This window comes from Equus przewalskii, chromosome 6, assembly GCF_037783145.1.
Source record: "Equus przewalskii isolate Varuska chromosome 6, EquPr2, whole genome shotgun sequence".
In the NCBI taxonomy this organism is placed as follows: Eukaryota; Metazoa; Chordata; class Mammalia; order Perissodactyla; family Equidae; genus Equus; species Equus przewalskii.
The window spans coordinates 71970359-71989562 of record NC_091836.1 but is presented as its reverse complement, the minus strand read 5'-3'; the positions used below and the strand labels follow the sequence as shown (position 1 = coordinate 71989562).

At 46.6% G+C, this 19204-nt stretch overlaps 1 protein-coding gene across 11 annotated transcripts in view; it reads right to left on the bottom strand.

Moving 5' to 3' along the window:
• STIM1 (stromal interaction molecule 1) overlaps positions 1-18986 on the bottom strand; it is a 172991-nt gene extending 154005 nt beyond the window's left edge. For 4 of the 11 annotated variants that reach the window (XM_008531554.2, XM_070626096.1, XM_008531555.2 and 1 more), the window contains exon 1: positions 18187-18975. In XM_008531554.2, coding sequence (XP_008529776.2) covers positions 18187-18325 — 139 coding nt within the window. In that variant the 5' untranslated portion in view covers positions 18326-18975. Of the gene's footprint in view, positions 1-18186 lie in introns of all 11 variants that reach the window. The other 7 variants (XM_008531558.2, XM_008531557.2, XM_070626093.1 and 4 more) reach the window with 7 other exon arrangements.
• Positions 18987-19204: the final 218 nt, after the last annotated feature.

Below are 19204 nucleotides of genomic sequence, written 5' to 3'. Positions count from 1 at the left end.
TACTAAATTAGATTAAGCACATTAAAAAAAAACTTGGTATGTGCCTTCTCGACATACAATAAATAAATGATAACTATTACCATTATCATTCACTAGCTTTGTGACTTTGGGAAAGTCACTTAACTTGTCTGGTCTTCACCTTCACCATCTATAAACTTCAAAGAAATAATTGGTCTAAAGCACCTCACATAAAGCTACAGCTCAGCAAAGTTCCCTTTTCTTCCCTCTGTCTCCTTTCCTTAACCCTCCTGCCTTTCCTGTCTCCTGGGCCCATCTCTGAGATCTCCCTTGTGGCAATGCTCAGCTCCCAAAGTAGGCCACTGAGGACATCGCCAGGACACTTACTGACTCTACTTCCAGAAGGCACCAGGTTCATTTAACCCCTAAACTACCTCGAACTTACCCAATGACTGACCACCCCCATCCAGGAACATGTTCTTTACCCACTTCTTGCCAAACAGCTTCAATTTGCAAGCAAGAAGGCCTTTCTACCTGTTAGCCAGACAATTCCTCCCTACTTACTCATCCTCCCAAGAAACTAAACCAAAAGAGAAAGCTTCAAAGTCTAAAATGTTGACAAAAGAAAGCAGAACAGGACCAGCCCAGTGGCGCAATGGTTAAGTGCACACGTTCCGCTTCCGCAGCCCAGTGTTCGCCGGTTCGGATCCTGGATGAGGACATGGCATCACTTGGCAAGCCATGCTGTGGTAGGCGTCCCACATATAAAAAGTAGAGGAAGATGGGGACCGATGTTAGCTCAGGGCCAGTCTTTCTCAGCAAAAAGAGGATGGGCAGCAAATGTTAGCTCAGGGCTAATCTTTCTCCAAAAAAATTTTTTTAAAAAGAAAGCAGAATGGTATTTCCAGTGTCTTACAACTGTAGGATAACAGGGAGAGGCACTGAGCACCCTTGCTGAGGGGCAGATAGATCCCACTGGCATTCTGCACACAGGACAAGGGCAGGCAAACCTGCCACGACTTCCAACAGTTCTGGGAATGTCCCAGAGCAAGGCCCTCAGCCTGCCAGAGTCACTCAGGCATGAGGGAAAAATTAGGTTTTCACTAGCAAAGGTCAACTCATAAATACCTGATTAACCCAAGCGAACACACTCGGCTCCATGTCCTGTGGGAATTTACAACTGATCCGGAACAGAAGTCAAGCTGAGTACACATTTTCAAAGCTATAATTAACAATTATTGAGGTGGGGGGAGGGTGATGGCTGGCTATAAAAGCCTAATCCAAATCAGGTGAGCCCAGACTCGCCAGTGGAAGCTGCTTTTTCTGGGGACAAGCTCTGACAAACCTGTAGTGCAAACATTACCTTGCCTGGAAAGACAAAAGCCAGGTTCCCACCAAGACCATGGAAATGCAGAGAAGCAAAGCATATTCATTCCAACAGCCTGGCTTAATCCCACAGCGTTCCTTTTGTGAGGAAATAATGCCAATAATTCTAATCTTACACATTAGGAAGACATCGTCAGATCAAACCTGTGAAGCCAGTGGCTAGGCTCCCCAAAGCAGATCAGAAAGAGAAAACAAAAGGAACTATCTTTCACTGAGCACTTCTGAGGACTTGTACAAAGGTTTTCAAACTTTTAATTTTTTTTAATCCTCCCAATAATCCTGTATGATAGCTACTCCTAGTCTCATTTCATAAACGAAGAAACTGAGCATCAGAAAGATTAAGAACTTGCTCAAGAAAGGGGCTGGCCACAGGGCAGAGCCCAAATAGGAACCTAGTCTGTCTGATTCCAAAACTTAACCTCGCTTTCAACAAATATTTCTTAAGAGCCTACTATGTGCCAGGCACTACTCTTGGGTGCACATACAGCAGTATATAAGACAGACAAAACCCCCCGTCTTTATGGAGTCTTCGTTCCTAAACAAAGCCACCTCCATACTTACACACCACACATTTAATAGGGAGATATCTGTATCTCTTTATCCTCCACCACATAGAACTCAACAAACACGTACTGAAGGAATGAATGTGGTCCTTTCTCTCACCTCAGAGGAATTCCTCTCAGTGCTGCCGAAACAGCATTCTACTGTGGATTCATCCTTCTGCATCCTTCTTTCCACCTAGGTCAAGCTATATCTTAAACCAAAAGCTTCCTTGCAGTGCTAGCAAATTAGCTCCAGTCACCCAATGAGTGTGACAATGACAGTACTTCAGAGCTTAAAAAACACTTTACATATATTATCCTATTTAATCCTCATAAAATTAAACCAGGTAGGTATTATTCCCATCTAACAGGGAAACAGACACCCAGAAACCTTAGTTACTAGTTACTTGTATCCTTAGACACAATTGAGTGGTGAAAGCAAGCTAAAGCACACTTCTCCCTAGTCCCAGGACACATTCTTCTCCCCTTCTCCTAAGATCTCATAACCCATTCTCGATACTAGAGAAAACAAAAGGGTATTGTGTCACTATCTAGTTCATTTTGTCCCATTAAGCTATTTCAGATTTCCCATTGTTTCAAAACAGAATAAACAGGGGCCAGCCCGTGGCCGAGTGGTTAAGTTCACGCACACCGCTTCGGCGGCCCAGGGTTTCGCCGGTTCGGATCCTGGGTGCGGACACGGCACTGCTCATCAGGCCATGCTGAGGTGGCATCCCACATAGCACAACCAGAAAGACCTGCAACTAGAATATTCAATCATATACTGGGGGGCTTTGGGGAGAAGAAGAAGGGTAAAAAAAAAGAAGATTGGCGACAGATGTTAGCTCAGGTGCCAACCTTTAAAAAAAAAAGGAATAAACAAAAACCATTGTGTTTCATCCTATTGTGGAATTTATTTTGATTATTATTAATATTTTTTTACTTGTCCTATTAAATATGTTTTAAATGTACTGCTATGTTCTAATTTGGGACCGTGATTTATTCCCAAAGGAACAAACTTTTGATGTTCAACACTAAACATACACAGTATACGCATAGAAAAAGGCCTGAATATTTTTTTTTTAATGTTTTTTTTTTCTTTTTCTCTTCAAAGCCCCCCAGGACACAGATGTATATTTTTAGTTGTGAGTCCTTCTAGTTGTGGCATGTGGGATGCCACCTCAGCATGGCTTGATGAGTGGTGCCATGTCGGCGCCCAGGGTCTGAACCAGCAAAACCCTGGGCCGCCAAAGCAGAGCGTGCGAACTTAACCACTCAGCCATGGGGCCAGGCCCTGAAAACATTTTTATAATTTTTTTCAAGTCAGTGAGAAAAATAACTTATAAAAATGCTTTTACATGCTTGCCTTCTTCAGGAAAGCCTTTATCCTGTGAAGAGACACACACCAGTAGGCAGAGGTTGCAGAAAGTTTAAGCCCCAAGTGCAGCGTTAATAACTCAGTATGCTCTTTGCAAAAATAACCCAAGCAGCTGCAGTCAACAGGTATATTCCAGCAACCAAGGCCAGGCTGAGGGCTTTGTCACACCACTCTACTCCAGGTGGCATTCATCTAACTCTATCAATCACAAAGAGACTACAAGACAGAAACAAACTCTAAAGCCAGAGGCCAAGGAAAATGACCCAAAAGAAGAGATGCCTGCTCGTCGGGAACCCAAAGAGCATCTTGCCTAGAAGGCCCTACTGCCTCCAGTATAACACAGCACACTCTGGGCAAATCAAGAAGACCCGGGCCTGGCTACCCAAGCTAGCCAAGATTCTGTCCCAAACCCTCCCCTTTATCGGTCTGTCATGACACCTGAAATTCCAACACTACAACTTCATTCAAACACATCCTGAGTACCACACTCTCAAGTGGGAGTAGCCAAATGAGGGAGGCAGATCCATGCCTCACCGAATACCAGCCAGATTAGACAGAGGGGCACAGCGCTCTGGAAAGGCAGGTCAAAAAATAATTCTGGCTGTAGGACTTGGAGAAGACTTTCTGGAGATAGGAAATTAGCTCAGCTTAGAATAATGGAAGGCTATGAAATCATTTGTGCTACCTTAGGAAGGTAACCAGAGCCTTTGGGAGAGACCTGGATTTGAATTCTGGCTCAGTTGCTTACAGGCTGTATTGACAATCAGGCAAATTATTTTCCTTCTATGAGTATTTCCTCATCTGTAAAATGGGCACCATGAAAAGATATGGGCATACCTCAAAAGACAGCTTAGTAAAACACTAGCCCCGATCTGGCACATGGTGGGACTTAATAAATATCTTTTCCTTCTCCTTTTTCTGGTTAGAACAGGAATACACATGAGGGAAGATATCTTGGGGCAATGGAAATTACTTGCCAGCTAACAGAGCAAAGCCTTTTGGCGGCTAATAGAACAGAGAATCGACCTGAAAGGGAACCTCAGAAGCCTGAAGAGTAGCAAATCTAGGCATATCAGGATCCAGGTCTCAGCCTACATCTCTCTCCATCATGAGATGTGTGGCAGCCCATTCTGGAGAAATATCACATCATCGTGCATCTACTTAGATGAGGAAGTGGAAACCCACTGCTCAGCTCCTCAGGAAAGATAGCCCTGTGCCAACTTCTGGTACTCTGGGAGGCCAGAACAGGACCCAATGCAGGGAAAGTACTGAGTCCAGCTACCGACATTTTAATTAGTCCAACCTTAAAAGTCTATAACCACAGGAGACTAAAAGAAGCCCCCAGGGAAAGCCTCTGCCCTTCACATAATTCAGCCAATTAGATCTGCTCAAGTGCCCTAATTTTCATCACGGAATTCTTAGGGGAATCAGGCCTCACCAAGCTCTAACTTCTGGCTGAGAGCAGAGGCACACACTCAGGTCAGGAAGAGCAGCTGGGTGTGGGCTACAGAGAGGCAGCATCAAGTACGCCCTGAGGCCCAGATACCCTTCCTGCATCAGTAAACTAAGAATCGCCCTCTTGCCAGGCTCCATCCCCCACCCCAGTATCCTACTGTGGCCTGAATGGCTATATCCAGTGGCTATACCCTAACCTTATCCACACTGAAAAGCTAGCAAAGGCTAGTTTTGATTCTCACTTCAGGGGTAACCTCAACCCAGTAATGCCTGTACTTTAAAGGAGGATTCTCCAAAGTAGAAATAACCTCAAGACTCAAAAGAATAGAGCTACATGGTAAACCAGGAGGCAAATGTGAAAATTGAAGCACAAGGGGGTAATGACAAGATATGACACTCAAAAGCCAACGAAGTTTACATTTCCCAAAAGCTCAGGCCCTCTCCCTTGGAACTGTACCAGGCGTAACCACACTTCTCGTTGTCAATAAGAGTTAAAAAGCAAGGTTATAAGGAAAAATGAGAACCTAGGAGACACAGGGTAGTAAAGAGAGGGGATGAACCAGGGAACTGCATAGATGATCAGACAATTCAGAGGAGGAAAACTAATAATAATAAACTACTCACATTTGTATAAGATTAAACATTTGTCATATTCTCTCATAAGATCTACAGGCATCGACCTTGTGAGATAGGTTCTGCTATTTCCAAAATACGTGGCATGGGGAAAGTGAGGCCCAGAAAGGTCAAGAGGTATCACAACCCAAGCTAATTCCTAGTCTCATGTTCTTTACTAATAAACTAGATATTTAAGAAAGAAAACTGTGAAGACTCAAGACAGCCAAGCTCGGAAGAGGGAAGAAAAAGAAAAAAAGGTTCAAGGGAAATAGTGGAAAGAAAATGTTTTCAGACAGAAGCTACAAAACAGTAACTAGCTATTTTATTAATCAGAAAATATTCTTGCAATGCCCTTCCACAATCTCAGAAGGTGTATGACAAAACACCAGACAAGATGGCCAGTTTCAAGCCTACTCCCAAGACAGAAAGCTGACACAACCACAGACCTGCAGCCTGACAATATACAAGCAGCCTACTTCTCCTCTCAAAAGGACTCAGGAACATGTGTACTAAACCAAAGAGATGACCACAAGAGGCCTCCATGCACTAGCTTTGGCCAGCAGTTGCACCCTAGTACCTCTGTCCCAAGCCAGGGCTTACCCTAGTCTAGCAGGAGGTTCCCTCCAAAGCATACCTAAATTCAGCTATCACTCTGCCCCCAGACTTTGAGCCAGCTGAAAGTTGGCAGAAGACCTTGAGGGAAAGGGATAGTAATCGTCTTCTCTCAGGCCAAGAACAGCTCATAGGGTATGATCACTTGGTGTTCCTTCAGCAACTCCATTTCCCACTAGAAACTCGGAGATGTGTGACTATGGACAACTTGGCATGTTCCCAGACCACAAATGCCCAACTGCAGGTGCGTGAGTAGCCTAGGACAGCCTAAAGTGAAAGAAGACCTTCCATGAAAAACTGTGAGTTTTAAGTCTGCTCTTATTTGGCCAAAATACTCACTATACATATTGGCTCCAATCCAGCCATGATCCTGGACTAATACCCTCACATGGCACTGAGGAGTTTTACAAAGTCCCTTATCTTCCATTGCCTCCATAAGGGAGAGATTAATGTTCCCTTTTTTGCAAATTTGAAAACTAAGTCTCAGAAAAAGCAACCTGTTCAAGACCTCACAAATAGAAAATGGCAAAACCTAGAGCTGAGTCCAGGTTTTTCTATCTGCAAGACTGATTTTCGTACAATGAAGGTCCAGCTTTGTTAGGAAGCTTAAAAGCTAACAAACAAGAGACTTGGATTCTCAGACGTGAACTCCACCTGGGAGTTACTGTATGACCTTGGGCGAATAGTTTCACTTCTCTGGGCACCAGAAAACTCATCTGTAAAATGAAGTGATGTGAAACAAGTGTAGAGAGAAGAGAATTCCTCGGTTCCTGGAGTACTGTGAAGTGTAGCCCCCTGCCCAGCACTTCAGATAAAGTCAACTACCCCTCCACTCATCACCCCCTAACACTGACCCTCCTTCTGACTGCCATATATTTTCTGTTAATGGCACCACCAGGTTCATCATTACTCACACTCAAAACATAGGCATACCTTTGACTCTTCTCTTTCCTTCTCTCCCTACACTTAAACTCTAAGTCCTATTGATTCTGCCTCCACAATGTAGACCCTGATCTCTGCTCATGAACAATTGTAGTCTCCAATCTAGGCTCCCTGCCTCCAACTTCACCTCTGCCGAGGCACTGTGCCTGCTGTGAGATTAATCTTCCTAAAGTAAACCTCAGGTCATGTCTCTTCCCTGCTCAAAACCTATAAGGACCACTTATTGCCTACAAAGTACAGTCTAAACTCTTTAGCCTGACTTTGAGGCCCTCCATGATCTTTCCTCAATTAATCTTTTTTGCCTTATTTTATAGTACTCTCCTTCATAGATGCCACTCCCCAGCCACCTGGACTAACTAACGTTCTCTAAAGACTCTCCACTTTTTCCCACTCCATGCCACTACTTATGACATTTCGTGACTGCAATGCTTCCCTCAACCTACTTTATATTTCTGCCTAAAGCACCTGAAGACCCACTAAGCTGCTACCTCCTCCACAAAGCTTCCTTGATCTCTCCAGGCAAAGGTGATCCCATTTTCCAATAGGACCACCGATATCATTCATAGGGCACTGAATCTAGATTAACTTGCACAATAAGCCTTAAAATGGGAGATCTGTTATGAGGATTAAACAAGATCATATATGGGAAAGTATCTACCCAGTCCTGGTATAGAGTAGATGCTCAATAAACAGGAGCCCTTATTATGAGAAAGAAAAATATAGGTGCATATGTCTATTATACTCAGTCCTTCTACTGGGCAGGGACTGTCATACAACACACAATATACATGTTAAATGTTAACTGAAGAGGTAAAGAACACTACATAGATATAGACCCTATACCAAAGCTTATATCCAGAAGAACTCAACCATAATGCTATTTTTGGAAGATACAAACTGAATACACACCACTCTGTAGCTATACACTTCATCAATGTGATATTTCTATTCATAATTTATAAGTGAACACACCCTCTCATCCCCGCCCCAATTCCCCAAAATCCTAATCCCTAATTCCAGGCCACTTAACATGATAGAACAAACAAATGCCACTAACAATCTGATAAACTGTACACTTTTTAATCCAAACGCACATCTCTACCTAAATTCATATAGCTGTTTCTTTCCCTCCCTACAAGTTATTAAACAAAAATAGAAACAGCATTGGCCTTTGTGTTACATAAACCTAAATTCAAATCCTGGCTTAGTCACCTTGGAAAAATTACTTAAATTCTGACAGTTACAGTTTCCCCATCTAAAAAACGAGAAAAATCTCCATCTTTAAGGGCTGTTACACAGATATAAAGCACTAGCCCAGTGCCTAGAACATAACAGGAGCTCAATAAGTAGTAGCTACCATCATCATTCTTATCGTTGAAGTTATTTGAGTTGTCTTAATTACATACTTACCTTTTCAGAGATACGAAGTGTGAGTTCCAGTGACCTTTGCTCTTGTCGGCAAAAGTTCAAAACCTCCACAAATTTGACTACCCAGCAACACACGCACAAACACACAGACACAAACTGCTTTCTAACCTGTGTATGTGCTATACGTGAAGGGCACCCATCTCCCCGCTCCCCGCCACCCCGCCACTACATTTCAGATGCTGGCTCTGGGAACTTGGCAAACATGGACACATTTGTTTTAACATACACTGTAGTGATGAGAGTTCTAAGAGCTTCCTGAGAGGCCTGAGATAACACAGAGAGGCCAAACAGGAGCAGAGCTACTGAACCACACTGGAGAAAATTAGGGGTATATGAGATTCGGAAGGCTGCCTGCCTGCCTGCCAGTGAGATTTCTGGTCATTTCCCAGGTTAGAACGCAACACAAGGCAGCCGGGAGCTCTGTAAATGTGGCTAACAGAGGAAGGGGACAGGTGTGTCCTAGCTGAGCCATGCTGACAGCACAGCTGACTCTCTCACACCTGCCCCGCCTCTGCTAAGTCTCCCTCCAGGCCCTCCCCAATGCCTTGAAGGAAGGCTGGTCTGATATCTGCTCAGGCTGGATTTCTCTGAGGCCCAGGGAGTTCTCAGCATCAGAGATAACACTTACAAAGCCAGTGATCTTCTCTGAACTATCCTACCTCCCTCCTGCACAACAAGCCCAGCATGAAAGAAGGCTCCTTCCTCCATCCCAGAAGCCAGGCTAAGAAAAGCAGTTAAAGTTCATTCTGTCCACTTGGCTCCCTCAAGTTTGACCTGAGGTAAACCCATGTGGGCCTTGGAACCAAAGACAGGGAGCAGCAGGAAGGACCTGAGGAAGCCTTGCCCACAGGTCTCCTGTTGGCCCTTCGTGAGCACAGCCTTGCTCCACTCCTACAGCAGCCACCTGCTCAGCGTAGCCACTGCTGTGGCAAACAAAAACTGCCAGCCAGGGTCAAGGGCCAAACGACCCCCCAGTGTGACTGATAACTGTCACCCCGCACAGGTTCAGCAGGTGCTCGATAAATAGGGATGAAGTACTAGTCACAGTGCCCACAGAAGTCCTCAGAAACCCACCATGTGAATTCTTCCCCTCATCTCAGAGCACTCTCGTCTAAACTTTTCATAGGAACTGATGTCATTTTACTTGGTACTCTCTCTCCAAGCCTACTCAATGCAAGGATCAACTCACTGTTATTCATTCGTTTATTCAACAAGTATCTACTGGGCACCTCCTCTCTGACCAGTACTGTGATCGATACTAAGGATAGGTCCTATGGTCAAGAAAACAGACATGGCTCTTGCCCTCAAGAGAGAGAAAAATATGCAAAACAAAACTAAAACAAAAAAAAGGCTTTAAAATCTACGCAACCCTTCTATATAAATTAACTCTCTTTTTTTTTTTTTTTTTTAAAGATTTTATTTTTTCCTTTTTCTCCCCAAAGCCCCCGGGTACACAGTTGTGTATTCTTCGTTGTGGGTTCTTCTAGTTGTGGCATGTGGGACGCTGCCTCAGCGTGGTCTGATGAGCAGTGCCATGTCCGCGCCCAGGATTCTAACTAACGAAACACTGGGCCGCCTGCTGCGGAGTGCGCGAACTTAACCACTCGGCCACGGGGCCAGCCCCATAAATTAACTCTCTTTTAACCATATTTTTGAAGTGAGGGAACTGTAGTTTGGGTCACACTGTCAGTAAGGACCCAAGCCAGTGCCCAGTGCTCTTGCATATCAGGCTGTCTCTTGCTTTAAGAGGCATAAGCAGGGTGTGAAGTGCACAGAGAGTTTTGCAGATAGCAAGTGCTACCAGAGTTTGACCAGAGATGAGAGGGAACTCATGGCCAGCATTAATGTCAGGGAACATTTCACAGAGGACTGAGAAGTTAGGAAGGAAAAAAGGAGGCAAGGGGAGGACATTCTGGGAGGAGAGTAAACTGACATGAGTAAAGGCAAAAGAGAAGCAGTATAAGGTGTGTTTTACAGATTAGGACAAAGCCTGGCTGGGCCAAGATGTGGAGAGCGGAACAGGGTAAGATGAAGCAGGAAAAGTAGTCTGGGGCCAGAACCCTAGGGTCAGGAAGGAAACTATCACCCATAGAGGGATTTTAGAGCCCGCACCATCTCCAGTCCAAACTCCTCAGCAGAAAACAAAAGTACAGTGCTGTTGGCTCACTTCAGGTTTTTCTTTGCACAGTCTCTCACATGAAATAAATCTGCTCCACTCTGATAAACATTACAGGGCCATAGCCATCCCTACTCAAGTCTTGCCTGCCCTAGCAAGTTGTGCCAACACAGGCAAGGCTCTGTCAAATTCTCAGTGCCCAGAAAGCGTCCCCTTGGCACTTTCCAGGTGGCCACAAGTAACCCCACAAGGCTTTAGATACACTTACCCGGCCTGTGGAGGCCCCAAATCCATATGTAATGCAATCAGCTGAGCCAAACTATGATAAGACATGCAGTACAAGGCTCTGACCCACTTCCTTTAGGAAACCTACTATGTACATCCTAACGAACAGAGATTTCTCCTTGCTCTGAACTGAGGTTGCCAACGGAGTGGTTCCAAACGCAGATATTAGTCACCATATGCCACAGATATTACGGGGCTTCTTTTTCTGTGTCTTATATAAAAGCTCTCTAGCTAGGCGGGAAACTCCTCAGAAGCAGCGTTTGACACTGACTTTGTATACCTCCAATTCTGCCCAGCCCAATTTCTGTGAACACAATACAATACTATGAACTGCTTTCTCGTTTTCCTCTGTCTAGGTCTCAGACCCACTAACAACCCAAACTGGCTGCATTAGAGTAGAAAGGCTCCACAACAGAATGGGAACAGCATATGAATGAGAATCAGACAAAATTAAATTCCAGCCCTGGCTAAGACCTTGGGCAAGTTTGTTCCTCTCATATGTAAAATGAGGAGTTTGGGAGAGATGGTCCTTAAAAGCCCTTCCAGCTCTGACATACTAGGACGTTAAGTCCTGGCACCTAACACCAATGGCCTCAAAGGTCAGAGCAAGTCTTTCATTTGTCAATGTGTAAGTCCCAATTCAATGCCACCTATAAGTCTAACTCTCAGAAGCCAAGCTGGGACAGTAAAGGCTCCAAGGTCAGTGGATGCACAATGGGCTCCAGAACCTAAAGGTACCAAAGAAGGAGTTGGGAGGCAGGACTAGAACCTAGGATAAAAAGCTAGTTTAGGGGCCGGCCCGGTAGCACAGCGGTTAAGTGCGCATGTTCCGCTTCGGCGGCTGGGGGTTGGCCAGTTCGGATCCTGGGTGCAGACATGGCACCGCTTGGCAAGCCATGCTGTGGTAGGTGTCCCACATATAAAGTAGAGGAAGATGGGCACGATGTTAGCTCAGGGCCAGTCTTCCTCAGCAAAAAGAGGAGGATTGGCAGTAGTTAGCTCAGGGCTAATCTTCCTCAAAAAAAAAAATCTTAAGACAAACTTCTTCCAAATGTAGAGAGACTGCAGGACCCAAACTGATCTGGATGATGTTTTGTTTAATAAAGACAAAGAATGAAAAATTCTACAACAGTGAACTTTCTAAGTAAGTAAAGCTTATTTCTTCAACTTAACCCTTTCCAAGGAAAATTTGTCAACTTCTAACCAAGTGCCTAGTAAACTACAATAGAATCAGAACCAGACAATAAATCTCCTTCAGTTCAGTTCTACAAACTTGAGAGTATATAAAGCATTCCTTGCCCAGCCTTGAGCTAGGAGCTTGCTATCCTAACCCTTGAGGAGCTTGTGGGATATCAAGGACGGCAGGCACATACACAGATAACTCCCACAGCAGAGCATGGTTGGTAAGATTATAGACTCCACCATCCTCCAGAGCAGCACTTTGTGATGAGTGACCAGACTATTCAACCTTTGTTAACACAGCTATCGCCACACCACTGAGGCTCTGAGTGCAGGAGCAGAGAGGACACGCCAATAGGCAACATGTTTGATAAAAACAGCAAGGGCTTGGTACACAGATCCCAAGAAGTATAGTTCTGATTCTGCCACTTTTTAGCTATGTGACCAAACCCACAAATTTCTCAGGTACAAATTCTTCATCTTTAAAATGGTCATAATAATAAAAACAGCCCTATCTACTTTCAAAGTTGAGGATAAAATAAAACGATAGATTGAAAGGGGATAAATGGATCTGAGCTTGGATGAAAATACAAAGTACCCTGGGTGAGCAACATTTCCAAGCATTGAGGAAAAGTCCAAAATATGTACCAAGACATATGAGATGGTTTGAAAGGAAGAAAGAAAACACAATCCATTCAAACAGAATCTGATTCCAGATTTTCCAACAAACTTTAACAGAGGTTTTAGGCTGGGCACAATAAAAACAGAGATAAATAAAGTACAATTCCTCCTCCTTTCTTCCACAAAGAGCTTAGCAAACATATATACAATGTGCTACAGGTTACATTACAAATTTATACAAAGTGTCCTGGGGGTAATAAAGAAAGCTCTGTATTGTTATTATTTTATTTCTTAAACTGTACTGTGGGTACATGGGTATTCTGTGTATTATTTTTATACTTTGTTGTATATCTGAAATATTTCATATTTCTTTATCAGCAGTAACAAACAAAAAGAAAGCTCTTTTGGACGCCCAGTTTGGTATCTTTCTCTCTCCCTAAAACTCTGACAGCCAGAGCTGCTGGGTTTCCTGGAGAATCGTTTCCCACAAAGGGAAACGTACCACAGCACACCCGTGAAGTCACTCAGAAATGTATCTCAAAGCTACCCAGTAGGAAACGAGGGGCCCCTTGGGGTTCAAACCCAAGTCCTGTGGAGACCTAGGAAACCACTCCCCACAACAAGACCCCATCCCTTCCTTGCCAGAGAACAGGAATTCTTAACATGAAGACCCCATATTCCTAAGGGGCCCAGGGGTAGAAATCAGAGGGGAGAGAGAAGGGGCCGTGAATTTAGATGGCAAAGAAATTACATCTTTATTTTCAACATTCTCTTACTGAAATTTAGCATTTCCTTCAATTATATACCGTAGGCAACCAACCACAATATTATTATCAGTACCTATGATTTTGCCACCAATAGAAATTACAGACATTTTCATGTCACATTACATTGTTGCAGATATCTCAAAATATTATTTACATTCAAAATCACTTCGAAATTATAGGGGTTATTAGACCTGCTGCTAGATCACATGTGACTACAATCTTCCTATCTGTGGGCCCTCATGCGAGGCACCTGGCCAACTATGAAGCAACTCTGCCAGTTATTGTTCATGCCAAACAGTGAGACCCCATATGCTCACACTGGTGACCCAGACATCCATAACGCCCCCTTTACTCCATCCTTTCCCAAGTCAGACCACTCTCTAGTTCTCTTCTGCCTCCACCCAACCCCTCCTTCCAGGAAGCCCTCCCCAGCCACTTCAGCCTAGCCTAATCCACACAGAGCCCTCTTAATCCTTAGCCTATACTGTCAACACTGCCTGGTTTTGTGCTTCATTAAGCCTGTGTATACTGTATTTAACATTCTCTAAATATATATCCCCACCCCACTCTCAGACTTAGACTTCTTTGGTAGCCCTGTGTTCCTTCCATAGCGCAAAGCAAGCAGTAAGCACTCATTATGGACTTGTGGATTGAATAACCAATTAAGTCAGGGTCCCTGACTCAAATGTCTCAGTCTAGTTCTACCAATAACCCACTGTGGAACTTCTACTCGATGCCTCTCTGGACACGTTTCCTCATATGTAAAAATAAATGGGTTGAACTAACTGATGTTTCCACCTCCTTACTTTTGAATTAGGCAACCACTTTTTATCTCCCTAAGATCTGAGAAAAATTATGGAGGAAACTGAAAAGCCTCCCCCAGCTCTCCCAGGCAGGGTTAGTCACTTGCTCCTCTGGGCTTCCCACAGCCTTTTGTTTGTATGTACAATACATCTACTACGGCGTTTATCACAGAGTTTTGAAAGAGTGTAAAACCTAGTAGCTGAGGTGGAGGTAGGGAGAAGAGTCAGACCGTGTGGGTTCAAATTCTGGCTCTGCTCCCTACTATCTGTATAAACTTTGGCAAGTTACTTAACCTGTCTATGATTCCATTTCCTCACCTATAAAATGGGGCTAATACCTAGCACGTAGGATGTAAGAATTAAATGGAAGAAAATGTTTGGAATAGTGCCTGTCACAGAGCAAGTACTAAAAAATGTCAGTTGCTATTATTGTTGATGTTACTGATGTTGTTAATGTCTTACTAGGCAGTGGGTTCCTACTTTAGCCGGATTTCTGTCCTCCTCCCATTCTCCATCACAACACTGTTTTGTTTTCTTCCATGGCACTTACCACAAGATACTGTATTTATTTATGCATTTATTTCCTATCTCCCCACTAGACTGTAAACTCCATGAGGGCAGAGAACATGTCTGTTTTGTTCATCCTTAAATTCTCAACACCAAACATGGTGCCTGGCCCAGAGCAGACACTCAAATATTTGTTGAATAAATAGCACATGAACTGGCACTGTTTGATGTTTGCTGAATAAATTAACCTAGTTAAGGGTCATCATCAAAGCTGAGGTGCAGAGGCAGATGATGTCTTTAGCTGCCCCAGGATTAGTGTGACCCTCTCCTCAGTCCTCAAAATCAGCCTCAGCCAAGCCCCACCCACCTGCCCTTAACCCCAGGCTGGTTCCGGGAGCCACCCTCAGCTAAAATTAGCATAGCCACCAAGATGGCCAGGCCATTTATAGCCTTGGAGGCAGCAGCAACTAGCTGGGTAGGCAGGCAGGGCTCTGGCCTCCCACTCCCATCAGGAGTTGATCGAGAAGCCAGCCTGCAGCCCACCAACAATCTCGATGCCTATCCTCCACGGCCCTGTTCTGGCTATCTTGAATCAAACTACAGTTCCAGATCAGAGGCCCTCAATACCTCCAAAACCAGCAGTCACAACTCCAGACTCACCTGGGACCCCTTAGACACCTTCTGCAGAAAATATTTCGAGTTTCTGGAAGCAATGAGCCCAGAGTCTATGGGAGGTCCCAAGCATCAGTTCCAGGCTAGCTTCAGAAATGCGGGCCCCAGAGAAGTAGAGTCAGGTACAGACCTCTGCTGAGAAAGTGACCTAGCACAGATGGGTGTGCAGGCCTCAAAGAGCCAGAAGTGACAGGAACAGCCTCTCCACTGCCCAACGAGAGGGCCTCCTAGCAGAACACCTGCCTTCACTGCAGAAGCAGCCCTTTAAGATAGGCATATACATCCAACAAGAGAAAAAATCCAATTGGCCCCTGCAGAAGACTCTCCAGAAGAGAAAAAGATAGGCCTTTTCTTGGATGTCAGCCACAGAGTCAGCAGGGCCTGCCTAACTCACTCAGCAGGAGGAAAGTCACATTCTCTCGGCCCTGCCTAGCGCTCCTTTACCAGGGCAGAGCCGGAGAAGATGGAAGTCTGACTTAAGTATCAGAAGACCTGCCTGTAAGACTGAGCACAGGACCCAGTTTCTTCACCCATAAAAAGGGGGATAACACAACCTGACCCGCATTCTAATAGGGCTATTGTGAGACTTCTGCAGGAAAAAAAAGCTGTGTAATTATAAAATTCAAACTGTAGAGAACATACAAATTGACTGGGTATGTTGAATCTGATTTAGAAAAGTGGCAGGTTTTTGTGGGGTTTTTTTGAGGAAGACTAGCCCTGAGCTAACTGCTGCCAATCCTCCTCTTTTCGCTGAGGAAGACTGGCCCTGAGCTAACATTGTGCCCATCTTCCTCTACTTTATATGTGGGACGCCTACCACAGCATGGTGTGCCGAGCGGTGCCATGTCTGCACCAGCAAACCTCAGGCCACTGAAACAAAACATGCCCACTTAACCGCTGCACCACTGGGCCAGCCCTGAAAAGTAGCACTTTTAAGGGCAATTAAAACTCCTGTATTCTGAGGCTACAGAGGGACTGGAAAGGCGATAGGAGTTCCTGGCTGCATAGAAAGCTTCTCCCCAAATCCTTTAGCAGAGCCCAGTCCACAAGCCACCTCTTTGCAAAAAATGAGTCCCTGTCTTAGTCAGAGACAAAGTCCCAGACAGGCCCAAGGGGACAACTTACCAGAACAAAAGTGCTGGGTCCCCCAGTTTCCCAAAAACCATAGCCATTCCCAGTACCTAGGGTCTCTGTCTGGGACTTCCCTCGTTGGGATTCAATATTACTGTGACACCAGAAACTAATTTCTGAAATGAGAGGAATCAAAGACCAAAAGAGAGGCCTAAGTGGTATAATCAGCACAGCCAGGCCTCTGAAATACGTCGTGTGGAGGCCTGTCTCCCTAAGATCACGTCATGGGGTGGTGCTGAGGGATGCTGGAATGCCTCTTACCTGAGGCGCGGGCACACGTGCACACACACATCTTCTTGATAGCTAGCTAATGCCTAAAATTCAAAACTTCATCCCTTTAGCTTGTGTCTAAAATATAGAACAGCTCCTCCTCCCAAAAAATAGTCATTTTATGTCAGACGCTCATATTTTAGGGTGCAAAAAAAGGACTATTTTCAGTGACAAACAGGGACGCCATTGGGACAGCAGAGATGCTCCTCAGGTCGTACTTCCCCATTTGACCTACATCTGTGTACTAGTCTTTCCCTTCACAGCCCAATAAGAACCAAGCTTTGAGCTATGCTTCAGGGGCTTAGGAGACACCGAACGGAGAAACACGACTAATATACAAGAAGGAACTATCTTCAAAGTAACAGCCTGGGTGCCATGCTTGTGCATAGGGCCACCCTGGCCTCATGTGGAACCCACCCCTTGGAGTACCTGGAATCACACCCAGCCCAGTCAAGGAAGTTAAAAGGGAGTTTCCCAAGAAAGGGTCTACCACCAAAGCCAGCCTCTGGATCCATCCATGAAACTTCCCAGCCACCATGACCTGTTTCCATCTCCTTCTTGTATCAAAGGGTATCCACTGAGCAGTCCCCTCACTTGAGCTTGCCTACCCTCAGAAAGAACCCAGCTATAAACTCTCCCACTCTGCAGCCCATAGCTTTGGGCAGATCATAGAGACAGGGTGAGAGAAACGGGGAAAGAAAACTGAATTCCTTCTGAGCCTTGTGTAAAATCACTGAATTTTAGAAGTGTTCTTTTCTTCTGCAACAGAATACCAGGGTTCCTGGTGTCTGTCAAGTCTCCATAAGTGCATACGAAAAACCAGGACAGATCAAAAATATCATAGAATTCCAACCCTCATCAGTCAGAAGAAACGGAATAAGTCAACAAGTAGTCCCCAAAATTATATTAAACCTATGTCAAGAAAAGGCCATTTAACTCCCTAGTGGTAAATAGGATTCCATCTAAGGAACTGCCTTGATATTTCAAATGGGCACAGCTAAAAGACACCAGACTACCCAAGGGAAGGGAGGCACTAGGGTTCCCACACTTTTTGGAACACAAAGGCACACCTGAACACCAAGCCATAGGGCAACAGAGTTGGCCCAGCCCTGCCTTTCCCTGCCCAACCCAAGTAGGCTTCCCTATGCTGCCAAGTGCTGCAACTGGCCAAGAGGAACAGACTTATCACCCGCCCAGGCCATTCTTTCAGACAAGTAGTCCTGAGAAGGGGTCTTGGCTTGCTGATCTGAAAAGCCAAGGGGCCCTGAAGGCAGACCTCTTCCCACTGCCAACAAAAGATATCCTGAGGAGGCATGAAGAAAGTTGTTCAGGAGAGACAGAGACGTTAGCCACGGCTCCTGAACAGAAAGAACTCATTGGACTACTGGGAACAGGCAGGGCCATGTGTGGGTCCTCCATCAATGGCACAGGTAGAAACCTGGGGTTCAACTTGCCCACTCGGGCACTTCAGTTCTGAGTCAAAGCCCCCAGCCCGGTCCAGCCCGTGGCAAGGCCTTACCTGCTGCAGTAGACTCCTCAGAAGTGGCCCCCGAGCCGGCTCCTGGCACCTTCTCGTTGTGGCTAGGGCTGAGGCTCTGGCCGTGATGCAGGAGGAGCCCCCAGAGGAGCCACAGGGCAAGACGGGCGCACACATCCATGACTCCAGGTCTCAGTCAACATGCGCCTGATGTGGACACCTCGGGATCCCAGAGGCAAAGTCGGGAGCCCGAGAGCGCAGCCGGCGGTCCCGGAACCGCAGGCAAGATGCCCTCGAGGCGCCGCAGCTGTCCAGCCACCCGCAGGCCTGCCTCCTCCGACAGCCAAAGGTCAAGTGCTCCAAGTTTGGGCGCGGGAGGAGGGACGTCGCCTCTGGGCCAACAGTGGGTCCGCCGGAGCTCTGGCGGCCTGAGCGCCCCGTCTGCTCGGGCCGCTTCCGGGGAGTTTGGACAGGGCGGCTGCGGGGCGGCTGTCAGCTCCGCAGCCCGCTACACCCCTGCGGGAGGGGGCGGGCGGCCGGGATCTCCGGCGGGCACGGGAGTGGGGGAGGGAGAGAAGGCAGGGGAAGAGGGGGGCACCTGGCCTCGCCCCGCCGAGGAGCGGCGAGCAGCACAGGCTCGGGGAGGGCGTGCGACTCGCAGGCCCCGGCGGGCGCAGGCGGCTCCGGGATCCCAGGCCTCCTAGGCCGAGGTCAGCGCCCCCGCCCGGTCCCGTGCCCAGGCGGCCGGCGGTGCCCAGGTTCAGCAGGCGGACGCGCACGGGCCAGGCCCGGGACAGCGGCTCCCCGGCTGGCGGGCGGGCGGCGAGGGGCGGGCCCGGGGCGGGCGGGGGCGTGCTCTCCCGCAGGCCCGCCCCGCGCCGCCCGGCCCCCAGCCAAGGCCAGGCCAGCCCCAGCGCCCGGCTTATCCCGGAATAACCTGTGGGAGGCGGCCGCCCGGCGCCCCCAGCCCCCGGCGGGCTCTCCCTGTCCCCGGCCCGCGCTGGGCTCCGCCAGGACCCCCCTCCAGCGCCAAGGGTCGGGCTCCGGCCTCCCTTTCCCC